The sequence below is a fragment of the Aythya ferina genome (assembly GCF_964211825.1).
Source record: "Aythya ferina genome assembly, chromosome: Z".
Classification (NCBI taxonomy): domain Eukaryota; kingdom Metazoa; phylum Chordata; class Aves; order Anseriformes; family Anatidae; genus Aythya; species Aythya ferina.
In genome coordinates, this window is record NC_140299.1 from 398,682 (window position 1) to 419,625 (window position 20,944).

Below are 20,944 nucleotides of genomic sequence, written 5' to 3' on the forward strand. Positions count from 1 at the left end.
TACATACCTGTCCGAAGTTTTCCTCATCTATGCAAAACATGAGATCCAGCTCTGTAGGGTCATTTTCCAGGATCCACTTCAAAGAGTTGTAGTATTCACTGTCCTACAGGAGATTGAAATTAAGCAAAGTTGGAATATATAAACATTAAATACGCAATTTAATTTTAAAATAAACAAATAAAAACTCCAAAGGGGTTGGAAGGATGGGAACCTTTTTATTTGTATAGCTACTGTAAAGCAGTGTAAAGATGAATTACCTTATTCATTTGCATTTTTTAGATGCTATATTTTTAGGTATGCGTAACTCTCCTTAATTGACGTGTAACTATTATACAATACAATAGATTGACTGTACTAATTGGTTAGAGAATGTCTTCTAGATAAAGCTGTTCTTCTCAACACTATTTATGTACTGCTTCATTACATCAACAATATATTATACAATTACTATTATATTGTTGTTATTAAAAACTCTTGAAATTTGCTGAATAAAAAATCCCCTCTAAATTCCTGAACAGGCTGTATCTTTATTATGTAGAAAACATTAAGAAGACAAGAAGGGTATCATACTACTAACTTCAAGGAAACCTTTTACAGTTAGCTATTGTATACATCTGAAGTGTACTGTATTTCAGTACTGGTGGAGTGCACATGTCTAGATTGGGCATCTGCACAATCCTGTTAGTTGTGCTCCTTCATTTTAAAATGCAAAGTTAGAGATTACTAACTCATAAAGCAGTTATTTTTTCTCCCAGGGAGCAATGAACACAAAAGTACTTGATTGCAATTCATGTTGAAGAAGTGGAAGTCGATGAAGTGCAGAGAACAAAACCAAAGCCTGTACCAGGGCATAAGTAGTGCTGCATTCATTGTCTCTTTGTGGGTAAAACCGTTAATCATTTGGCAACCCCTTCTTCCACTACGGTGGACAACTTCCCATGCTACCAGGTCAGAACTATGTCCTTTCATCTACCTCATCCTGCTCCACAGTATGAAAAGAAGGGAAAAAAGAAGAAGGGAAAAACAGGACCTCTTGCTAGTGTTCCTCACAACAGGGAGACAGCTGACTCAGTGGAAAAGGCAAAAACACAACCGCGAATCATTCTGTATTGCGTCTCTTACTGGCCTATTCATGCCTCTTCTCCCTCAACCCTAACTGCTCTAAATGCACTGGTCCTGAAACTGCTGATGTGGCAGGGAATATTTGTTTTATTAAAAAAATACGCACATACCATTCTCAAGTTCTTAAAACCATAACCTTGTGTTTTCCACCATGCACTTTACTGGAACTATTAGCTCTTATAATATTTCCCAGATGAAAAAAAAAAAATCAAATAATTACTAATGCTGATAACTTTCAAATGTTATCTTACCACTGATTCCATGTCTTTTAGAGTTATTGGTTTCCCCAACATCATCTTGTAAAAAGGTCTGATGAAGAAGCCTAAAACAGAGGGAAAAGCGTTACCTCTGCTATTCTGCATTCTCACCTTACCTAAAGATATGACTGCTAAAGGATGAAACACCACGCTATTTCTTACTGTGTCTGTGGGAAAGAAATATCCTGCAAGGAACAGCGCTGTAACTGCTCAAGTTAACACAGCAGACCCATTTTTTATTTAGACTTGGCAAGCCCAATTTTTCAATTACAAGAATTATGCCAATGTTAGTTACATGGTAGAGACACTGAAGATAGAGAATTGCGCTCAAGATACTCTAATCCACTTAAAATCGCCATTCTTCTCTCAAAGGAGATACTAGAAAAACAGGACCATGAGCTTCATCTGTTGTTGGGCTGCACTGTCTTTAAATAACATCTAGGCAGTTTATAATGGTTGCTTGCTTGGATATTCTGGGATTTCAAAGTTGAGCAAAAATTTATTTACTCATTCAATCAATTGTTTTATTAACTCGTTCAATCAACGAGAAATAATTTTATAGAAAAATTCAGGCTGCAATTGACAAGCAACTGCTTTGGCTTCAGCTGGTTTGCATGTAAGTTGCTGATACAAACTTAGTGATTTTCCTTCAGGATAGAGATTATTTGAAAATGGAGATTCTCTAGGGTTAACAGGAGTGGACAGAGGAGCAAAACTTTATATGAAACATATTTGTTGAGCAAGACACTATCATTTTACCAAAATCACCATTCAAAACAGGAATGCAATTTCCAAAGCTTCCAGTTCCATTACTTTAATCTCTTAGACTTTGTTTCAAGATATACTACATTCTAAAGCATATGAATTATTGAAGTGATTCATTTCATTTAAAAAAAAAATCCAGTAAGAGTAGCTTAGCAATACAGTATAGTAACTCACCATCTAATAGCTTCCCATGATATACTGCCAGACCAGCAACCCGTCCAATAAATGTAAAATACGAAAGATGATCTTCATTACAAAGACCTGAATTAGGATTAATCTGAAGCGTATAGTTGTCCCTATTTTGGGGAAAGAAAAAAGCAGATTGAAACCATCATTGCGTTATCAGTACTATTCTCATCCTAAATCCAAAACACAGATTGTTCAGAATATTTTCTTTGAATAAAACAGGTTCAACCGCTAAGATAGGAAGAGTGTGCAAAGTCTAAGCTGGTAACTTCCAGTTTCCCAAGACATTTCTATTTCAAACTTTCTAGTACACTAATAGATTCCTAAAAATCCCAACTAAATCCTATTTTATATTCTGATTATCTAAATAAAATCAATGGGACTTAAAACTATAAAATGTTGTATTAACGAGTTAATGAATAACCATGAGTGGTAATGTTTAATTTTCAGATGTGTATGTATTTCCCAGAATTAATTAAATACTACTCCCAGAAACATCAGTTATAAACAGGCTGTCTCTAGTAAAGTTTTATTTGTCTTTGCTGTTGATAGGAAGTCTCACTCTAGAGTGAATGCTTACAATTTAAAATACACCTTTCCATCAAATTGAACCTCGAATGAAAATAATGTTTTTAAAGTGATTGCAGTGATATTTTTATCACATAAGCAGTAGTAATATTTCAAAACAAATGTTTATCCAGTGAATTCTACTAACACAAAGGCATTCTGAACTAGTCAATATTCTGTAAGCTATGTTTTCCTCCAAAAACAAAACGTGTATTTTCTGAGAAACAAATGCAACAAAACCCTCATTATACAGCCTTTGTTCATCTACTTTACAATTTATTCAATGCTCATTAAAGAAAGGAGCAAGTTTGATATTGGCATGAAAACATAAAAACTGCTGCTGGCAATTAAGAAATCCATCCTTACTGTGGCTAAGTGCACAATGTGGAATTACATAAGTAGACCAAAACAGATGTAATTTAAGCAAGAGACTTGCTCTCTTGTTTACTAATGCAACACTCAGGGGGTTTAAAATTGGACAAAAATACATTTAAATTCATGCAAAGCCAGTGCTGTATGACTACTGAAATGTAAATGAGAAGGTGTTTTATGAACTAATTACAAAGAACACTAATTCTGGAAGGCAGGTGCTTTAAAATGCACTGGGAGGACATTAAAACATCTTGTCTAGCATCAATCCTCTTACTATTGCTAGCTTCAAAAATGGAATCTACTATTGTTGCAAGCAAGGCAACATCGAATACTATTTTAGCAATAAGAATGTTCTATGAGATTTCAACAGCAAATTTAAAGTTTCTTGGAAAAGGATAAATGATAATGCAGAACAGAGAGATTTGACTGATAGGAGTACAAATTCATGTATCATGAAGGATGATCTGACTACTCTCCAATGTAACTTTCCATTTTACTCAAAATCTAACATATATCGCTTACGAATGAGAATATTATAATGGATACTTACGTTGCTGAATATTCAAAAAGACCATAATAAGGGTTGAACATCTCCTTGGACAAGAGAAAAAACCATTCTCTGGCCACGCCTCCATAGTCAAGTCCTTTTTCTGACTCAAATTCAATCCAGAGCCTGGCTTTTAGTACATCAGGTCTCTTCACAGACATGATTCTTCTGTAGGACTCCTCAAAAATATTATTTCTGTGTAGCTTCATCTCAAATCTATTTGGTATATCGGCCTGTGTGAAAGGAAATCAGTTAGTCTCAATAAATAGTCTTCAGGGAAATTACTGATCGTACGCTTAAAACTGAAGGACAGATTAGACATCTGAGTGTACCAAGTTTCCTTTATTCTTGTTTTCCAATGCTCTCTAAGTCCACAGGTTGATACATTATGGTGAACTGGGTAAGTTCCACTAGTGGGGTTCAGAGATTTCTATGATATTTGATAAAATAATGAAAACAACAAGAAAAGCAACAACAACAACAAAAGTAAGAACTGTTGATATTACCACGCTCTATTTAAAGGTCATTTTAGCTTAACATGTTAAAAAACACACAAGCTTTATGCAACCCTTTCACTCAAATATCTGTAAAGGCCAGAACTGTTTCACCATTAAGAACACCAACAGTACTACACATAAAACAGTATTGAATTGCCAAGATGTAAGCAGAACAGGACTGCCAAAATATTTAAGAATTTCTGTCCGAAAAAAGAGAACACTAACACCCATTATGAAAGCCCAGGGAGACGAATTCAGAAAAGACAGAAGAGAATTGTGTAAAGTATTTGAAGAAAGAAGCAGAAGATGAACAGATAAATATGACCCTTACAGTCAGGTACAGTTTTCCTGATAAAATTGACTTGAAACAAGCATTTCAGGAGGTTTGCTTTTTCCTGTCAATTAAAGTACTTATTGTGTACAGTCACAAGTCAAGCTCAAGGTGCAAATTCAAGGAACTATCAACAATCCCATAAAGACATTGGTGAGTCCCTCTTCATATTAGAGTTGATGCTGCCAAGGCTGTTTGCTGTCAATTACAAGTCAATATCACATGCATGCTAATAACTTGCATTCTCTTAAGTTAAAGAAGTTATTTTTACAGAACATGAATGTGAGAAGCTTGTGCCAGATGCAGTAATACTGTGGGCTCTGCTCTGCCAGTTTGTTCCAGCTCTGTCTTTCCAAACCTACTGTTGAAGACAAAGGGAAATACCAATCCTCTAGCCTATTTTCAATCTAAAGTCTCTTAAACTAACATACAAATTAGACTCAGTTAGAATGGAAAATAGTGAATCACCGCTTGTTATCTCATCACTCTGACTTTCCATTCGTATTAGAAAGTGCAAATCTTAAAGATTTGTAAATGCTGTTGTTGAGAAATCCATCGATCAAATTCAAACTTTTCTTCATTTTCTTGGTTTCTACTTAACTCTTTTAAGGAACAAGACAAACAAGAAAAAACAGCAAATTTGTTATAGCATGAAACACCATTCTGTATCTACCCCTGGGATATTTAATTTTTTCTCCCCAGACGTAACATAACCGGCTTCAACACAAAGCAGCATGGCTATTATACTCACGGGTTTCTTTAACTTCTTCCGGAAATAGTCATATTTCTGTTTGAACTCCCTAGAATATGGAACTGCCTATCAGAGAGAGAATCATAAACACAGATTATTCCAGGTATTTAACAAATTGATATTCCAATATTATTTAAACAAATGAAAACTAAATTTGAAGACTACCTAGATATGTATGCCATAGGTTCACGTAAAAAAAAAAAAACAGTATGCATGAAATACAGAACCCAAAATCTTCCCATTTCTCAGTGTGTAAGTTCAGTTAAAAGGTATCAAAACGTTTAGCCATTTTTTTAAACAAGTACTTACCCTCATTTTTTTTCTTATTTTAGGAGCAGAAAAAACAAAAACATTTTTTAACACAGAGAAAAAGAGATTAGAATGCAGTGCTGCCAACTATGCTTTTCACTAGGAAATGATAAGCATGCCATATGATATTTTTTAAAATGACTTTTTGCAGAATCATAGAATGGCCTGGGTTGGAAGGGACCTCAAAGATGATCTAGTTCCAACCCCCCTGCCATGGGCAGGGATGCCGCCCACTAGATCACGTTGCTTAGGGCCTCATCTAACCTGGTCGTGAAACAGTTGTTACCAAAGAATATGGATTTATGGATTTAAAAATTACATTTTCTATTCCTTGAAAGATGAATCACAAACTGCAAAGCTCTGGTTCAAGTTCAGATCTGAGGGGAGAGTGGGTTTTCATGAGAGGGCTGGTCTTGAAGTAGACTCATGTATGTGAGAGCGTAAGACAGAAATATTTCTATATAATCTTTCTCTTGTGAAAGATAAGACATGAAAAGTTAAAAAAAAAAACAAAAACATATTAATTCATTTTACTCTGATGATAATATGACTTTACCACAGCCATTAAAGAATCTTTTGACATGTTATCATTGTTTGAACACAATGTGAAATACAATTTACGTACTTCTTTGTTTTTGTCATAGCAGCAAAAATACTGTTAAAGGCACTAAGATGAATGCTTAATGGGTATATGACTGCAAAACGGATCTAATCTTGCTTTTTCGTAAAAATAAAATAATACTGTTGTTTCCTTAATTTGGTCAGGATTGACCCTGATTATGTTGAAACAAATATCCCCCAAACAGACTGTCTCATCTATGCTTATGGTTTCTGGGAACATAAGTAGAAGAATTTGTGTAACATTGCGTACTAGTATCTCAAGCATTATGTGCATGTTAAATGGGTACATCAGTACAACAGCAATTACATTCAAACACGTGACTATTATCAACCTTGTTCATAAACACAAGGAACTGGAATTAAACACTAGCAACTAGGATTACAACATCCAGTAGTTCATCTGCTGTGGCCTGTCTGAGATCCTTGAGCATTTACCCCAAATTAAAAAGTATTATTGGCAGATTTCTACCTGGAAACATCTTTAGGTTGGAAATCCAATCACTTGAAATACCACAAAGTAGCCTAAAGCAGCATAAAAAGGTCAAAGAACCATTCCATATATTTAATGTTTTAAAAAACTGATACTAAATTAAAAACATTCGTTTTTTCTAAAGTTGTTTTTCTGAAAGCTTAGTTCATATGCAGGATTTTTTATGACTCTTAAATTTGATAGGCCTGATTATTGCCTTTATTGCATTCAGAATCCACAAAGTAGTCACATCTTTTCCATATCGAGTGGTAACAGCTTTTTATTTTCCAGAAATGCAAAAATGAACAGCTCAGTGTCTCAGCTCAATAGAATTGTCTTGACAGTAATGACACAGGTAATGGTAAATATGAACAGTTCTCCTATATACGTTCCTAAAACCTTACAATCTAGAATTCAGCACAGAGTATTTGGTCTGAAACTGACAAAATCTTCCAACCAAAGAATCAGAGCAGACACCCCTCATGCCCAGCTTAATAAAAAATATACTATTTGAACACAATGGAGCAATAAAGATGGTCCACAGAGGGGCATCAATTTGGGGGAACCTTGTCAGGGTGGTGCATGACAGCAACTTCCCCTGCCCTTGGAGGCTTACAAAAGCAGGTACTTGAGCCTCCCATGTCCCTCAGGAAAAGGCAGAGGTTGGTCCTGCTTCCTTGGTTGTTCAACAGTCTGAGCTCATCTGGAGAACAGGCATGACCTGTTGCTTAACAGTACCTGAGTCACAGCATTTCATGCAAAAAGAACCATAGCAGTACTTACTGGACCCGTAATCGCTGGGTTCTGCAGTCTGGGGTCTTCCCACTGGGTAATTTTGTTATCTGTAAATAACAGAAGAAATTATATCATTACTTCTTGATTATCACACAATGAATTTACGGTGTTTTGTTTTGTTTTCCCTACAGATGTTTTCCCTACCATTTCCACAACTTAGTATTTCAGGGTTAGAAAAGACTGCATTCACGCATCTCCATCAAAACCCCACCACACCGTTTAGTTAAAACACTCATACAAAAATGCAAAACTACAACATAATCCAGCGTAACTACACTGGTTTTATTTCAACACCCATAGCAGTAAACATGTTCTATTCAAACATGGTCTTGGATTCAACACATATTAGGAATACACAGATCTCATGCCTGAAAGGTAAAGGAATCCCAAAACTTTGTCAAATGACAAACTAAGTTTACTTATTTCAAATTCTGCAAGGTTTAATAATTTTAAAACAGTCTGAATTTAAATTTGGAGGGGAAGGAATAATGACTAATTTTGGGAAAAAAAGTCCTAGACACTGATTTTAATGAAAAGGCTATAGGATCGGTAAAGGGAGGAAAAATTACACAGTTATGGTATAAGAAATTGTTCAGTTTTGGCAAGGCAGATTTTGGCATCAAGGCAACAGAATTCAGTTCTTTTCATCTACAGTTTTTAAGAGCACCAGCAGCGTTACATGGTTATACAGTGAGTTATACAGGACCATGGTGAAACTCTCCCTGCCTCCAGACAACTGTTTCTCACAAGATTCTGAACACAACAGAATCACAACAAAATGATGATGTTGCAACAATAAGACAATGCTCCAAAAACCAAACTAAACGCCATCTCCAATGGCAAGGTTCAAATCATCTCTTTCCTACACTGGAATAGTAATAATAATACACCTGTTAGTTACATGCACTGCTTTGATTTATGAACTGCATATTAAAAGGGTAGTCAAGATTTTAAGTTTTGTAATTACTACATGTTTGGGAATGAAACCACTAAATTTCAAGAAAATTGTTTTTAAGGACACAATGGGTAAAAGCAAACAACCAATCCCACTTATTTTAAAACAGGAATTTTCCATGTTTCTACAGTTGGAAAAACAAAAACAAAACCAAAAAACATCAGTTTTGAGCATCCCAAATTAATTTTAACATGGACTAGATTTTGAAAGCTGACATTCATTAAATGTTACTAAAGAAAATTCAAAAAGATCACAAGCACATTTCAAGAAAATTTGACCTATCAGTTAATTTAATATTAAATTACTCTTTTATTTTCCTTTACATGTTAAGTCTATTTAGTGCTCATGGCAATTATGGAGGAAATGTGTTAGACTCACAGCTCCATGTACTTCACAGCCTGCCCTAAAAGCATGACTCCTGAGCTGGCCCTTGTCATCTCGTTTCAACCTGTGCAGTCAAATTGAGTTCTACAATGTTTGCCAGTTCATTTCTTATACCTACTTGAAACTGACAGCTGCAAATTATGGTGGTAATTTTCTATGAAATCAGACAGAACTGTAAATGACTTTGAGAGTTTGTCAGTTCTCTCTTACTACCGTGGCATATGTTTAAGAGCATATGCTGTTACTGATAAGTCTTTGTCTAAGTTGTTTTTCAGAATATTACAGTGATAGAGACTTCATATCATAAACACTATTCCAGGGCTTAAATGCCCTTAAATAATATCCATTCCTCTGTCAGTGAACCACTGGTAACTATTCTGAATATGGTTGGAAAGCCTTTGTGTTTTTCTTCAGGATACCTTCTAACAGGTTGATCGTAATTTCCTATAAGGCTCCTAGGAAATGCAGAAGTTTAAACATGCTATGTGAATACAGAATATTACTTCGTTTATGGATGGCAAATAATGTTGACTCAGCTGGCTAAGGCCAATCGCAGAGAACTAGAGACCACATATATATATGTATAAAGATAAATATACATATAAAGGAATTTACTATTGGACAAATTAGGACTGTGTACACTTAAAATCTGAAAAGTATCATGTTTTCACATTAGTATGTTAAAAGTACTACCTAAATTATTTTATCTGTATTTTGATAGGACAAAAGTATTAAATAATTATGCATAAGAATTACAAAATATATCTGGAAAACCAAGACATCAATAGTAGCTGAATCAGTTCATACTTCCAACATTCTTATTGTATTCTAACAGTGAAATCGAGTACACTGGTTGCATCTTAACTAATCACTTCAGTTAAGAATGACTAAAATGATGGCCAGTTTGTCACAGTAATGGGCTACTGAGACTTGCGTGTTTAGAGGGAGCACAGTTATCATACGCATGGCTGATTTCAGTGTATGTTCTCAAGTTCTCATCAAACAATTAAGAGCCAGCAGGCTCTGTCATAAACCTATCATTATGGTCAAATGTCATTGTGCTTCCTTACCCAAACTGTGGAAACAAATGCTACTGTTGAGATTGTTCAAGCCAAATGACTGAACACCAAATGCTGAGTGCAGTCATTTACTCAATACTGAGCATGATGTTATCACAATGGAGCTGCAAGGTGGCCACTGTAATATCACTGGCATCACCTCTGCTTCTAGAGTCCCCTGGCAATTGTAGTAGTATGGTACCACAATGAGACAAAAAGGATTTTTGCTGGAAGCAAGTAGCATCATCAGGGGGAAAAAAAAAACAACAAACTTTTATAAAGTTTGCTATCTAAAAAGGTGAAAGAAAAATTAAATCAACAGAGGGAATAGCAAGAGATTTCAGATGCAAATAAATGTATTTTTATCTAAAAATTAAACTAGTTTGGAAAATATATTTATTCGACACTCCATTTACTTTTAGAGACAAAATAAACAAACCTTTTCAAAGCTAGGAAGATTCAACAATTATACAGATATTTTTAAAATAACAGTTCTATTCTGTGACTGTTCAGTGGCAGCAGTTTACCATAATTTGCCAGATTTAAGTTTCCAAATAACTCTTGGCAGAAACAATAACAGAAGATGCAAAGAATAATTCTATAATAATATTTGAAAAAGGCTAATCTTGTTGATGAGTGTACTATTTCTGTTTTTTATTTACAAGTATGTATGTGATTCTGAAATAGGTATTACTTTTGGAGACAGTGATTTAGAAATAGGGATTTAATAACGTACTATATATATACAACTACAGATTTGCATAGCATTTATTGTTACTGATACTGAAAGAAAAACAAACTATAATGCATATTTGGCAGTATTAAGATTTTAATTCTGTAAGTTTTATGTAGCAAATATACCCTCTTCCAATTGTTTTGTGAATTATCTATTTCTGTGAAGCTTATACAGTCTGTAGTAATACCTCATTAGAAAGTTCAGATTAAGTATTTAAAAAAAGGGGGTGGGGGAATAAAACCCTTTCTGGGCTGCTTTATTTTCAAACAATGACAAAAACTAACACAGTAGTTCTGAGATGCTGTAATAAGACAAATCTACAATGAAACATCACTTACACTAGAACTTCACTAACAGAACTGAATAGATATTAATGGGCTGGGTGCAATATAACATGCTATAAATAGGAAATAAGATCAGAATCAGCACTGCCACAAGACCTTCTCAAGGGAGAGGAAAGAGTATTATCAGTGCTAATTTCTCCACTGCCTATATATGGAGTTGTGGCTATATGATCTTTTCTCATCTTATTTTCTATTCCTAGTGTGTATTTTAATTTATTAAAGTGCAAAAAAGCCATGGGATCATCAACAACAACAACAAAGAATCCAAAATATCAACAAGAACAAAAGAAACCACAAAGAAGAAATGTTAATGCTTCACAAGTCAGAGAGGGACAAAGCTTGATGAGCCAATTAAAAGCAAGCTTTCAGTGAATATACAGTACCGTATGAGGGCACTAAGTCTCTGGTATCAATGTCTCCACATATCAACACCTGGCTTCCTAAATGAAGAGTAAAATTATAAAGCTTTCACTTCAATATTTATTACCTCCCTTTGTCTAATTGCTGTAGTACCTGAGTGCTTACTTACTATGATCTATGTAAAATGTTCTTCCATCCAAATGTATTCTTTCCTCCCAGCCAGGCTGGAATTGGGAAAAAAAAAAAAGAGAAAATACATGAAATAATACCACTCTCAAACAGCACAAAGCAATACATTATCCGTGCCTGCTTAAATTGTCTGAAAGGTGCTTGCCAAGTAGAACACACAAAACCAGATGCATTATGCCAAGGACAAAAACCTAGCAAGATTCAAAGAACTGGCTGTTTACCCAGGTGACTGCATCTAATACAGTAAATATTTTTTTAAGCTTTGAAGTGGAAACATCTTGCATCAGGGTTTATACCTGTTTCCTACGAGGAGATGATCACAGTGAATAGATTATCCATAATCTGTTAGATTTGAGAATTTCTGGTTCTACTTCTGAAACACCTGTGGGTTACTCACTAATTATATAAATCCTAATAGCATGGGATAAGAACGTCTAATCTAGTCCTCAATTCTTGCCTTTTTTTCCATTCTCTTTTTCACATTTTCCATACAATTATTGTATAGAAAGGAGAACAAACTTCAGCCTTCTATACAATATAGAAAATAAATGATTTCATTTCAATATTTTTTAAGTAACTCCTTCTAAATTCTGCAGCCATTACACTGGGAGGATACTCTTTATCAGGGAGTGTAGCAATAGGATGAGAGGTAATCATTTCAAACTAAAAGAGGGTAGATTCAGATTAGACATTGGGAAGAAGTTGTTAACTATGAGGGTGGTGAGGTAGTGGAACAGGTTGCCCAGAGGAGCTGTGGATGCTTCATCCCTGGAGGTGTTCAAGGCCAAGTTGGATGGGGCTTTGAGAGACCTGGTCTGGTGGGAGGCGTCCCTACTCATTGCAGGGGGGTTGGAAGTGGGTGGTGTTTCAAGTCTCTTCCAACTCAAAGCGTTCAATGATTCTGTGATTTTTACCTCAGTCAAAAATGGCTTGTTTAATTGAGTTTAAATCTGTGACTAATTATACACTTCCATTGATGTACGTCAGGCTACCCTGACTTCATAGCACATTTTACCTCTTGCAATTAACAGGCTAAGTTTCTCCTGTTCAGCACCTCCTTATCTAAGGAGCATGTCCTTGGACATTAATGCATGCTCAATGTATCTGAAAAATTACAAAGGAACAGCTACTTCCACAGCTTTCAAGAAAAATCACATTACTTCTGTGTTGTAATCAGAACATTCAACATAATAAATACATTCAACTGAACATAGCTTTTGATGTAATCAGTGTTTTGAGATACCGGGCCTGAAAAGTTGCCTAGCTGGATTTAAATACAAGGCAAAACTTTTTGCCAATCAAGACCAGGGCAGGGAGATTGCAGGATGTTTAAGAGGTGGATGTCTGATCATAGGCAGTAACAGGCTATTGTCCCCAGATGAAAGGCAGAATTTGTTACCAGTTGCCCAAAAGCAGAACTCATTCTGGTCTGCTGACAGAGCAGTTCTTCTAAGTAAATTGCAACTCATTTCAATGAAAATCAGTAAGATCAAAGACACATTATTCAATTTGTTTAAGATAATATAACCTGCCGCGTCCTATACAGTGGGACAGTCACCTTTTCTAATGGCACAGCTGTCTGCAGACAAAGTCCATAATACATGCTGAGACTGCTGGTGACAACTAGTAGCTGAGTTGTAAATAAAATTTCAATGACCATTTCTCAAAAGCATATTTAATATATATAAGGCAATGGGATGAACCACTGCTATACTGTAAAAATTTTAACTTTATAAAAAGTTTCAGATTTCATGCATTATCCTCTGACATTAAGAACACAGCTGTTTAAAAACAAAGCAAAACTCTGTATTTGACATGCATGTAAATCAGTATTATGTATCAGTCACAAATATGACAAAACTTTTGAGGTTAGTACCATGATTTTCCCTACAGAATACGGGAGTTTCATTCAAAAACAAAATTTATTTAGATTTCTGAATGCCAGTATACACTGGTACAATAACAAAGTTCACTTTGAACTATCTGCTTCTTTTTTTCTAAAGCAACTGTTAATTACCTAAAATCACACAGATGGAGGTAAAACCAAGGTAAGTTTCTTCAAAGCTCCAAGCTTCAGATAAGCAAATAAATGTTCAATCACTTCAGAATACTATGGACTGGCTTCAAAAAGCCTGACTGATTCACAGATAACAACAAAGTTTTTGGTGCTATCCGCAAACATTGCTTTAATAAGTCCATAAAAGCAATGAGATCAACATATGTGTCTATATACAATATATGACTACAGTAATAGATCAGTTTTTATAAGATAGCAGGTATATACTCAAATACATACACATTGTCACTTACAGGAAGGGGGCCCAAATCATTAGGGTTCAAAGAAGCTTTTGATCTCAAATGCACTGGAAATTTCAGTCGTGGATCTTCCTGTAACAGATATATGGAACTGTAAATCCAACAGATCAAGTTGTGACAGATAAAAGTGACAACACATTTAGCATTTGCATGTATCACATATTTTATTAAGATTCAAAAATTGCAATGAATTTTTTAAATATTAAGAGGTAGTTAGGGTAAGTCCTTAACTCCATTAAGTGTGTTATTTGCAGAGGTATGGTTAAAAATTAAAGCCCTCTTCCTACGAATGCATGCATTCCCCTAAGTGGTATTTAGATTCATCTGCACATTTTTGGCTCTTAAAACTTAATGAGAAATAAGCCTATCATAAAAAAGCTGGGAAATTATGCAAATGAGCTTCTTACATTTTAATTAATGCACAGATACAACACTTATGAATGAATGAGGTAGAAAGGGGCAAGCAAAACAGGTCATGAAAGACTGATATGCAATAGTTTGTCAAGTATAAAAAGGTCAAATACAAAATGCAAAACACCATTGCATCGTGCATGATATGTAAATCCTCCAAAATCTATTTTCAGTGGATATGTACGAGTAAGTTTCCTTTCTCTGAAATGAGCACCACTACAGGCATGACATGAAATTAGATACTTAAAAACTATTGCTACTGTACATCATTGCATGGAGGACTCAAGTCAGATCCCCATATCAGTTTTATGAAATGTTAGGCTAACAAATCCCATGGAACTTGAACCTTAAAGACAAGACAAATGCCAGAAAAAGAAAAAGACTGGTCAAGATGAAAACATTTAAAAGATGGCAAACGATTTAAAATTCATTACCTAGAATTCCCCTTACCCATGTAGTAGTTTTAGTATTATGATCAATGAAGAAGGGCCTGCCGTTGGGCGCTATTCGCATCTCCCAACCAGGAGGAAGGAAGCTTTGTGCAACTTTGTGTTGTGGTTTAGGAGAGTTGTAGGGCGAGGGCTGTGGAGACTGGGGATTGGAAAGGGTGTCCTTCACTGCTCTGCGCACAGGGGAGTCCTTCATACCCTGAAGAAAATGAAAGATAAAAAGACTTGCAAAATGTCACTTAATACAGGAAACTGAGTAAAATGTATTTCACAGCACAATTTTTTTTCATTCCAGATGTAATTCATTCTAGAATTAAGTGCTGGGATTGATTTCCTAGAACTTAGCTAAATTCCTCTTAATTAGCTACTTCTAACTTACTATGCTTTTTGTTTTAAAGGACACAATGTTTTATCACTTCTCTTGGCAATGATAATGTCCGCAGTATTTACATTTGTTTGTATCTTTTACTGAAGCTGTCCTGTACATGTCAGTGTTTCATTTTACAGAGAAAAAAATTGCAAACATTGCTTTGTGTTTCCCGGTGCAATGTATCTCATTTTTAAACAGGAAAGTATCCTAAATTTAAGGCAACATTATCCACTTTTTAATGGATCTCTCAATTAAACTTTCAGACAAAACATTTAAACATGACCTTAAAACAAGTTCCTAAAATAAATGGAGGTTTACTCTCCTTATATCATTTTACAATTACGGATTTTCAACATTTTGACCAGGACAGAAAGAGATAGAATTAGGAATGAGATGGTGAGAAAGAACAAATAAGGTGCCACACTTTCAGTCCAAAGAAGAAACTTTTAAGAACTTGCTCTCCTCAACACAGCCACATTTAATAGATTTGTGAGGTTTAACCATACTTTCAGAAGTAAAAAACACACCATCTTTGATTGCTTAGCCATGTAAGTTCTACTTCTGACATGTTGCAATGAACAACATATAACAGTATTCTAAACTATTTGTAAAGACACATACATTGAATACCCTTTTGAAAGACAAGGAATACGAAATTCAATCAGTATCTTAATTACAAAATTATCCAAACTAAATTGCATGTATTATTTTCAAAGGTAACACCATCAAAATAAATGTTGACTCAAAAAAATATTTTTGATCTTATACAACTGTAGCACTTGAGAGGAGTCATAGCAGCCCATGTTTCAGAAATGCACAGAATTAGTTTTAGCTGACCAACTCAAATTATCATATGTAAGACAGACTATTAATTCATATCATTCAATAATAATAGAAGTTAAGTAATACCATTGTATAATATAAAGATCCAGATGGAAAACTGCAAGAAAACAGCAACATATTACGATAAAATCAACAATAGGGGAAAATGGCTATTAGTAACTAAAAAGGAAATCGAAAGTTATAAAGACACAGAGAGAGAAATCACACATAAGTGATATTTGTTGATAAGTCTGTTTCTCACCTCAAGTGGAGCAGATAAAGTTACTGTGGGTGAACTAAGGCTGCGAGGCCGTCTGATCTGAGGTTCGCTTAAGTGGTTGTTGCTGCTTGCTGCTGACCCAACCATGCCGTCTTCAGCAAGCTAGTTCAGATGGAAAACTGAGTTAGTTAGTTGTCAGGATCATGGTTCATCCAGAGTTAGGGCATTTAAAATATAGTATCAATATTTATTATTATTATTATTATTATTATTATTATTATTATTATTAAATACTGAGTATACTATTTTAAAGAGCAAGTACATTATTTAATTTTAATTCCATTGGAAGGGCAAACAATATACAGTATTATTAATCAAGCAACCAAACTTTCAATTTCAATCCTAAGAATGCGTTTGCCTCTATTTATTAGTACTATGTAACTCTCTGTAAATTCCTTCCATTGTAGCAATCGACTTAATCTGTACCTTAATAAAGTTAAGAAAAGCAACAAAAAAAATCCCAGGCATTGCAATTTTTTTTTATGATTATCCTGAATTGTCATGACAATGCTTAGATTTTTATTTATTTTTTAAAGTTCTGAAGAGAGTCTTCAACTGAAGTTATACTCAATACATGCTAAGTGTGTGCTATCTAAATTGAGCAATATAACAGATTCTCATACCTGCATAATGGGACGTGTCCATGTTGTGGTTCGATTGTTATGATTGACATAATAAGTACGGCCCTTTGCATCCTTTCTTTCTTCCCAGCCTGAAGGTAAGCCTGGTGTAGTATGTACATAGGCCACTGAAGGCTGTTCAAGCAAGAAATAACCGTATTGTTACTCAATAACAACAACAACAAAAAATGTCTGCTCTTTAAAACGAACTTTTTAACTTACACCATTCTAAAAAACAAACGGAAAAACATGACTCAGATTTAATATAGTATAAGCTCTTCTTCATGCCCCTTTGACACAAATCATCTTTTCTCACAATAGATCTTTTGATTCACTTTTGCAAAAGTATAAGAAGTATCTTGTTCTAAAGCCAGCTAAGCTTATATGCCCTCAAACATTTTAATTTGTACATTATACATATTGACAAAAATGAACTTTGCATTTTAATGATTCCTCCTTAGAAAGGTTGAATTTTTCCTCTGTATTAGTGTGGATAAGTAAGAATTGAAGTGACCACGCTGTCTAGTCAAATCTCTCAAGTTCTGATCTCGTCTCTATCACAGGCTGTCCTGAGTTGGTTGCAGCAAACTACTATGCCTATAAAAACTAAAGTCCAAACATTTTGTTAGGTACAAACATTGCATTCAGGGTCAGGTGTCCTGAAGACTCAGGATATACCCTAAAATAGAGTCCAGATTTTAGAGTGAGATGTTGCTTTCTGTAATTAAAAAGTTGCACCACAAATACATAGTTTTAAAGAAAACATACATATAATGGTGCCAAAGGCACCAATTGTTATAAAACAAGTTGCGTAAAAAGTTAAAGCCAAAAACTTTTTTACAAAAGGTAAAGCAGCTGAGGAGGCAAATGTTAGAACAAATCACCATTGCAGAAGAGGTCTTAAAAACACTTAGCTCTCTCAAAGGAAAAAAAAAGATGTTGGAATATGACTCAGTGCATGCTATTAAGAGATGGAAGATGTTTAAAAAAGACTCTTCAAAATTTTTTGACATGATCTTAAAATAAAACCAAGGGAAGAATCAGCCTTCGAGATTACCAAATACCTCCACATAGGTTAGAAAACAACTGCTAGACTTTCTAGTTTTAGAAAGGGGTCTTCCTGATAAAGTGACAACTGCGCTGATGACCATTATTTTGATGGAAAAATAACTAAGTATTTTTGACATAAACATTTCTAGTCCTTGTAATTAAACTAAAAATCCAACACATGATGAGGAAGTGTTACTCCTACCTTACCGTTCTACTGCCCTGAACATTTAAAGAAACATTGAGATCAGTCTCCTGAAAATTCAGGATATGTTTTTGCTCTTGCTCTTATCTGACATGACTATCTATAATATTGGATACTTTAAAAACAATAATAATAAAAAAATACTGTGATGGGTAGCTCGTTAACATTCATTTTTATTCTATGTCTTTATACATTTGATATTTAATTCATTTTAAACCTGAAGTAGTCACTATCAAATTATATATGGCAGTATTGTTAAAGAAATACACGGAAAGTGGTGAGCTAGAAAATTGTAACAAAGTGGAATTAGCAAATTGCTTTAACTCAGAGTTTGATGCACTAGAAGATATGTGTTTTTTTAGCCATGAAACAGTAAAAGGAAGATGAATAAATGGTTAAAAGGACTGAAATTAAAAGTCATAAGGAATACCACAAATACATTTTTAATTGTTGAATTTATATTCATTTGAAAGAAAAAAATTTGCCAGATTTAAAAAAAATATATATAAAAAAATCACTAACAACTGCACTACTAGAATAGATGCAACATCAACCTGTAAAACTGACAGCTAAGTATGATTCCAGTTTTCAGTTCAATACAAAAACACAAAATGGGTAAGGTTGGAAGGGACCTCTGGAGGTCATACGATCCAACTCCTCTGCTCAAGCATGGACACTTCAAGCAAGTTGCTCAGAACCATGTCCAGGCAGCCTCTGAAGATCTACAGTACTTAATATCTATTCATGAATATCTTAAATTCTGTAAGACTTTCACTGTTTTTTCCTTATTTTACTTAGATTCGTAAATGTATGCATTCTGCAACTTCTTTTCTTTTCTTAAACTATCATCCACGTTTCGAGTTACTATGAAAACTTATAAGACCATAGGATGCATTAAGCCACAACTAACTTTACATGGATAGCTACCTCTGTCTCTCTAGGTTTTTAGGTTTACTCACCATGCTAATCACAAAGTAGCCAAAGAAATTACTCTTTCAATGTCCTAATAAACGGTGGCTTCTGCTGTATGATCTTTCTATTTAAAATATTAATACAGTGGAAAACTACTACCTAGAGATCAAAGAAGCGAGTGGCACTGCACAGAAGGATTTGGTATCTCTTCAGGCTTCTAAAGGCTCCTGTTGAAACTCAGGATACATTCTTTTTCTACAGTCTACATTCTTTGCTCCAGTGAAGTAATTTACTGTAATTCTTGTTCTTGCTTCTTATTCTTAAGACCTCTTCCCAAGACTTTTGCTAAGTTAATCAATATATTTGCTTTTTAACAGAAGAGCATAATAGACACAATGAGCTGGAGAACTGTCTAGATAATCAAGAATGGAAATTAGAAAAGATAATGGATGGATCAGAAAGCTGATGGAGCACATCAGGAAATAGGAAGCAAAGGAAAACAGATGAGAAAACAAAGTAATACTCATTGTAATGAACTATGAGACTGATTTATTAATTTCCTGAGTAGTCAGGTCCTGGAAATACTGCTGTTTTTCCACTTAGTTCAAAGAGCTGACAGGAGACTGACTACCTTTCCCAAGACTGTTCTAACAGTTTCCAAGCTATTAATTAACCAGTGATCAACAAGGTAACAGGTGTTAGTCTGAATACAGTCCACAGATCATATTTTAGTTCAAAATTATTTAATTAAGGTAACTGATAGCCTGGGTTCTAACATTAAACATTCTATGCGCTGTATGATGGCATGCTGCAAATGATCAACTTTGACTTACTAGAATACAGAAATACTAGAAATATGCTCTAGCTGTACCACCTGATCTTCCCTTTCTCTTTAACACTCTATCAAAAATAAATCCAGCTGTCAGCAGTCTTTCCCCTTACTAGTCATTGTGGGTTAATGAAACCAGAATGCAATCTGCAAAACAGAAAGTTTGAAAGTTTGCCCTTCAAACTCCTTTCCATACATTAGATACCAATGTAAAAGATATTCTACATGGTAGAATGGAAACTTAGGAGATTTATCAAGACCCTTTTACCCAAAACAAGAGTGCTTTTTAACAGGTGCCTTCAATAAACAACATGGGGAGACTGCCTCTGAAGTTAAAGCCAAAATGTCATGAGAACAGAGATGCTGGGATATATGATGCATTAACTAATGTTTTGCTCAGCCTATTTTTACAATGCACCTTTCACAGAGGAATGTGGTAAGGGGACAAAAAACAAACAAACATTAAAAAGTAAATCCATGGTGCTTTTATAACCGTAGTTATATTTACCCAAACCTGCAATTTATCTACAAACATCAACATCTACTTCATTGCAGACACTCAAGTAACAAATTTACTCATCCTCTGTCACTGACCTAAATAAAAAGTCCGCTATGCAGATGTAACATTTTTACAGTGTTAAAAAAAAATACGTTTAGATTACTGATATCTTATGAGCTATCTAAATGCTTAGACTCAGACCCACGAGTGGACAAAATCAAGTACTTGAAGTTAGTTTGCCTGAATACGCCCTTTAATAGCCACCTCAGGCCCCAGAGTTTGCTTTGACAATTCAAATCAACAGACTCTTTCCTATCTCCATCACCCTCCGAGAAAGACCAGAGGCCATGCCTGAAATCTGGGACACAAGGCTATCTGGGACACACAGGCTTGATGGTAATAACTGTCACACAAAATAACACTAATTAAGAACAATCATGCTGGTTATGCCCAATAGTAAGTTGCAACAAATTTACATAAAAAAATATGATTTAATCATATTAATTAGGAGTCAGTGTAGTTTGAACTTAGCTATTAGCAGAAAATACTAATATTTTGTTCTAAAACGT

The 20,944-nt window shown here is 34.7% G+C and overlaps 1 protein-coding gene across 8 annotated transcripts in view; it reads right to left on the reverse strand.

Moving 5' to 3' along the window:
- The window catches only part of LOC311426675 (E3 ubiquitin-protein ligase NEDD4-like), a 141,958-nt gene that overhangs the window by 7,272 nt on the left and 113,742 nt on the right, over positions 1-20,944 (reverse strand). For 4 of the 8 annotated variants that reach the window (XM_084503205.1, XM_084503203.1, XM_084503208.1 and 1 more), the window contains 12 exons: positions 16,887-17,018; positions 16,246-16,365; positions 14,793-14,990; positions 13,926-14,003; positions 11,596-11,650; positions 11,450-11,506; positions 7,578-7,636; positions 5,396-5,461; positions 3,820-4,049; positions 2,319-2,440; positions 1,374-1,444; positions 8-103 (listed from right to left, as the gene is read on the reverse strand). In XM_084503205.1, coding sequence (XP_084359331.1) covers positions 8-103; positions 1,374-1,444; positions 2,319-2,440; positions 3,820-4,049; positions 5,396-5,461; positions 7,578-7,636; positions 11,450-11,506; positions 11,596-11,650; positions 13,926-14,003; positions 14,793-14,990; positions 16,246-16,365; positions 16,887-17,018 — 1,284 coding nt within the window. The remainder of the gene's footprint in view (positions 1-7; positions 104-1,373; positions 1,445-2,318; positions 2,441-3,819; positions 4,050-5,395; positions 5,462-7,577; positions 7,637-11,449; positions 11,507-11,595; positions 11,651-13,925; positions 14,004-14,792; positions 14,991-16,245; positions 16,366-16,886; positions 17,019-20,944) is intronic. The other 4 variants (XM_084503210.1, XM_084503206.1, XM_084503204.1 and 1 more) reach the window with 1 other exon arrangement.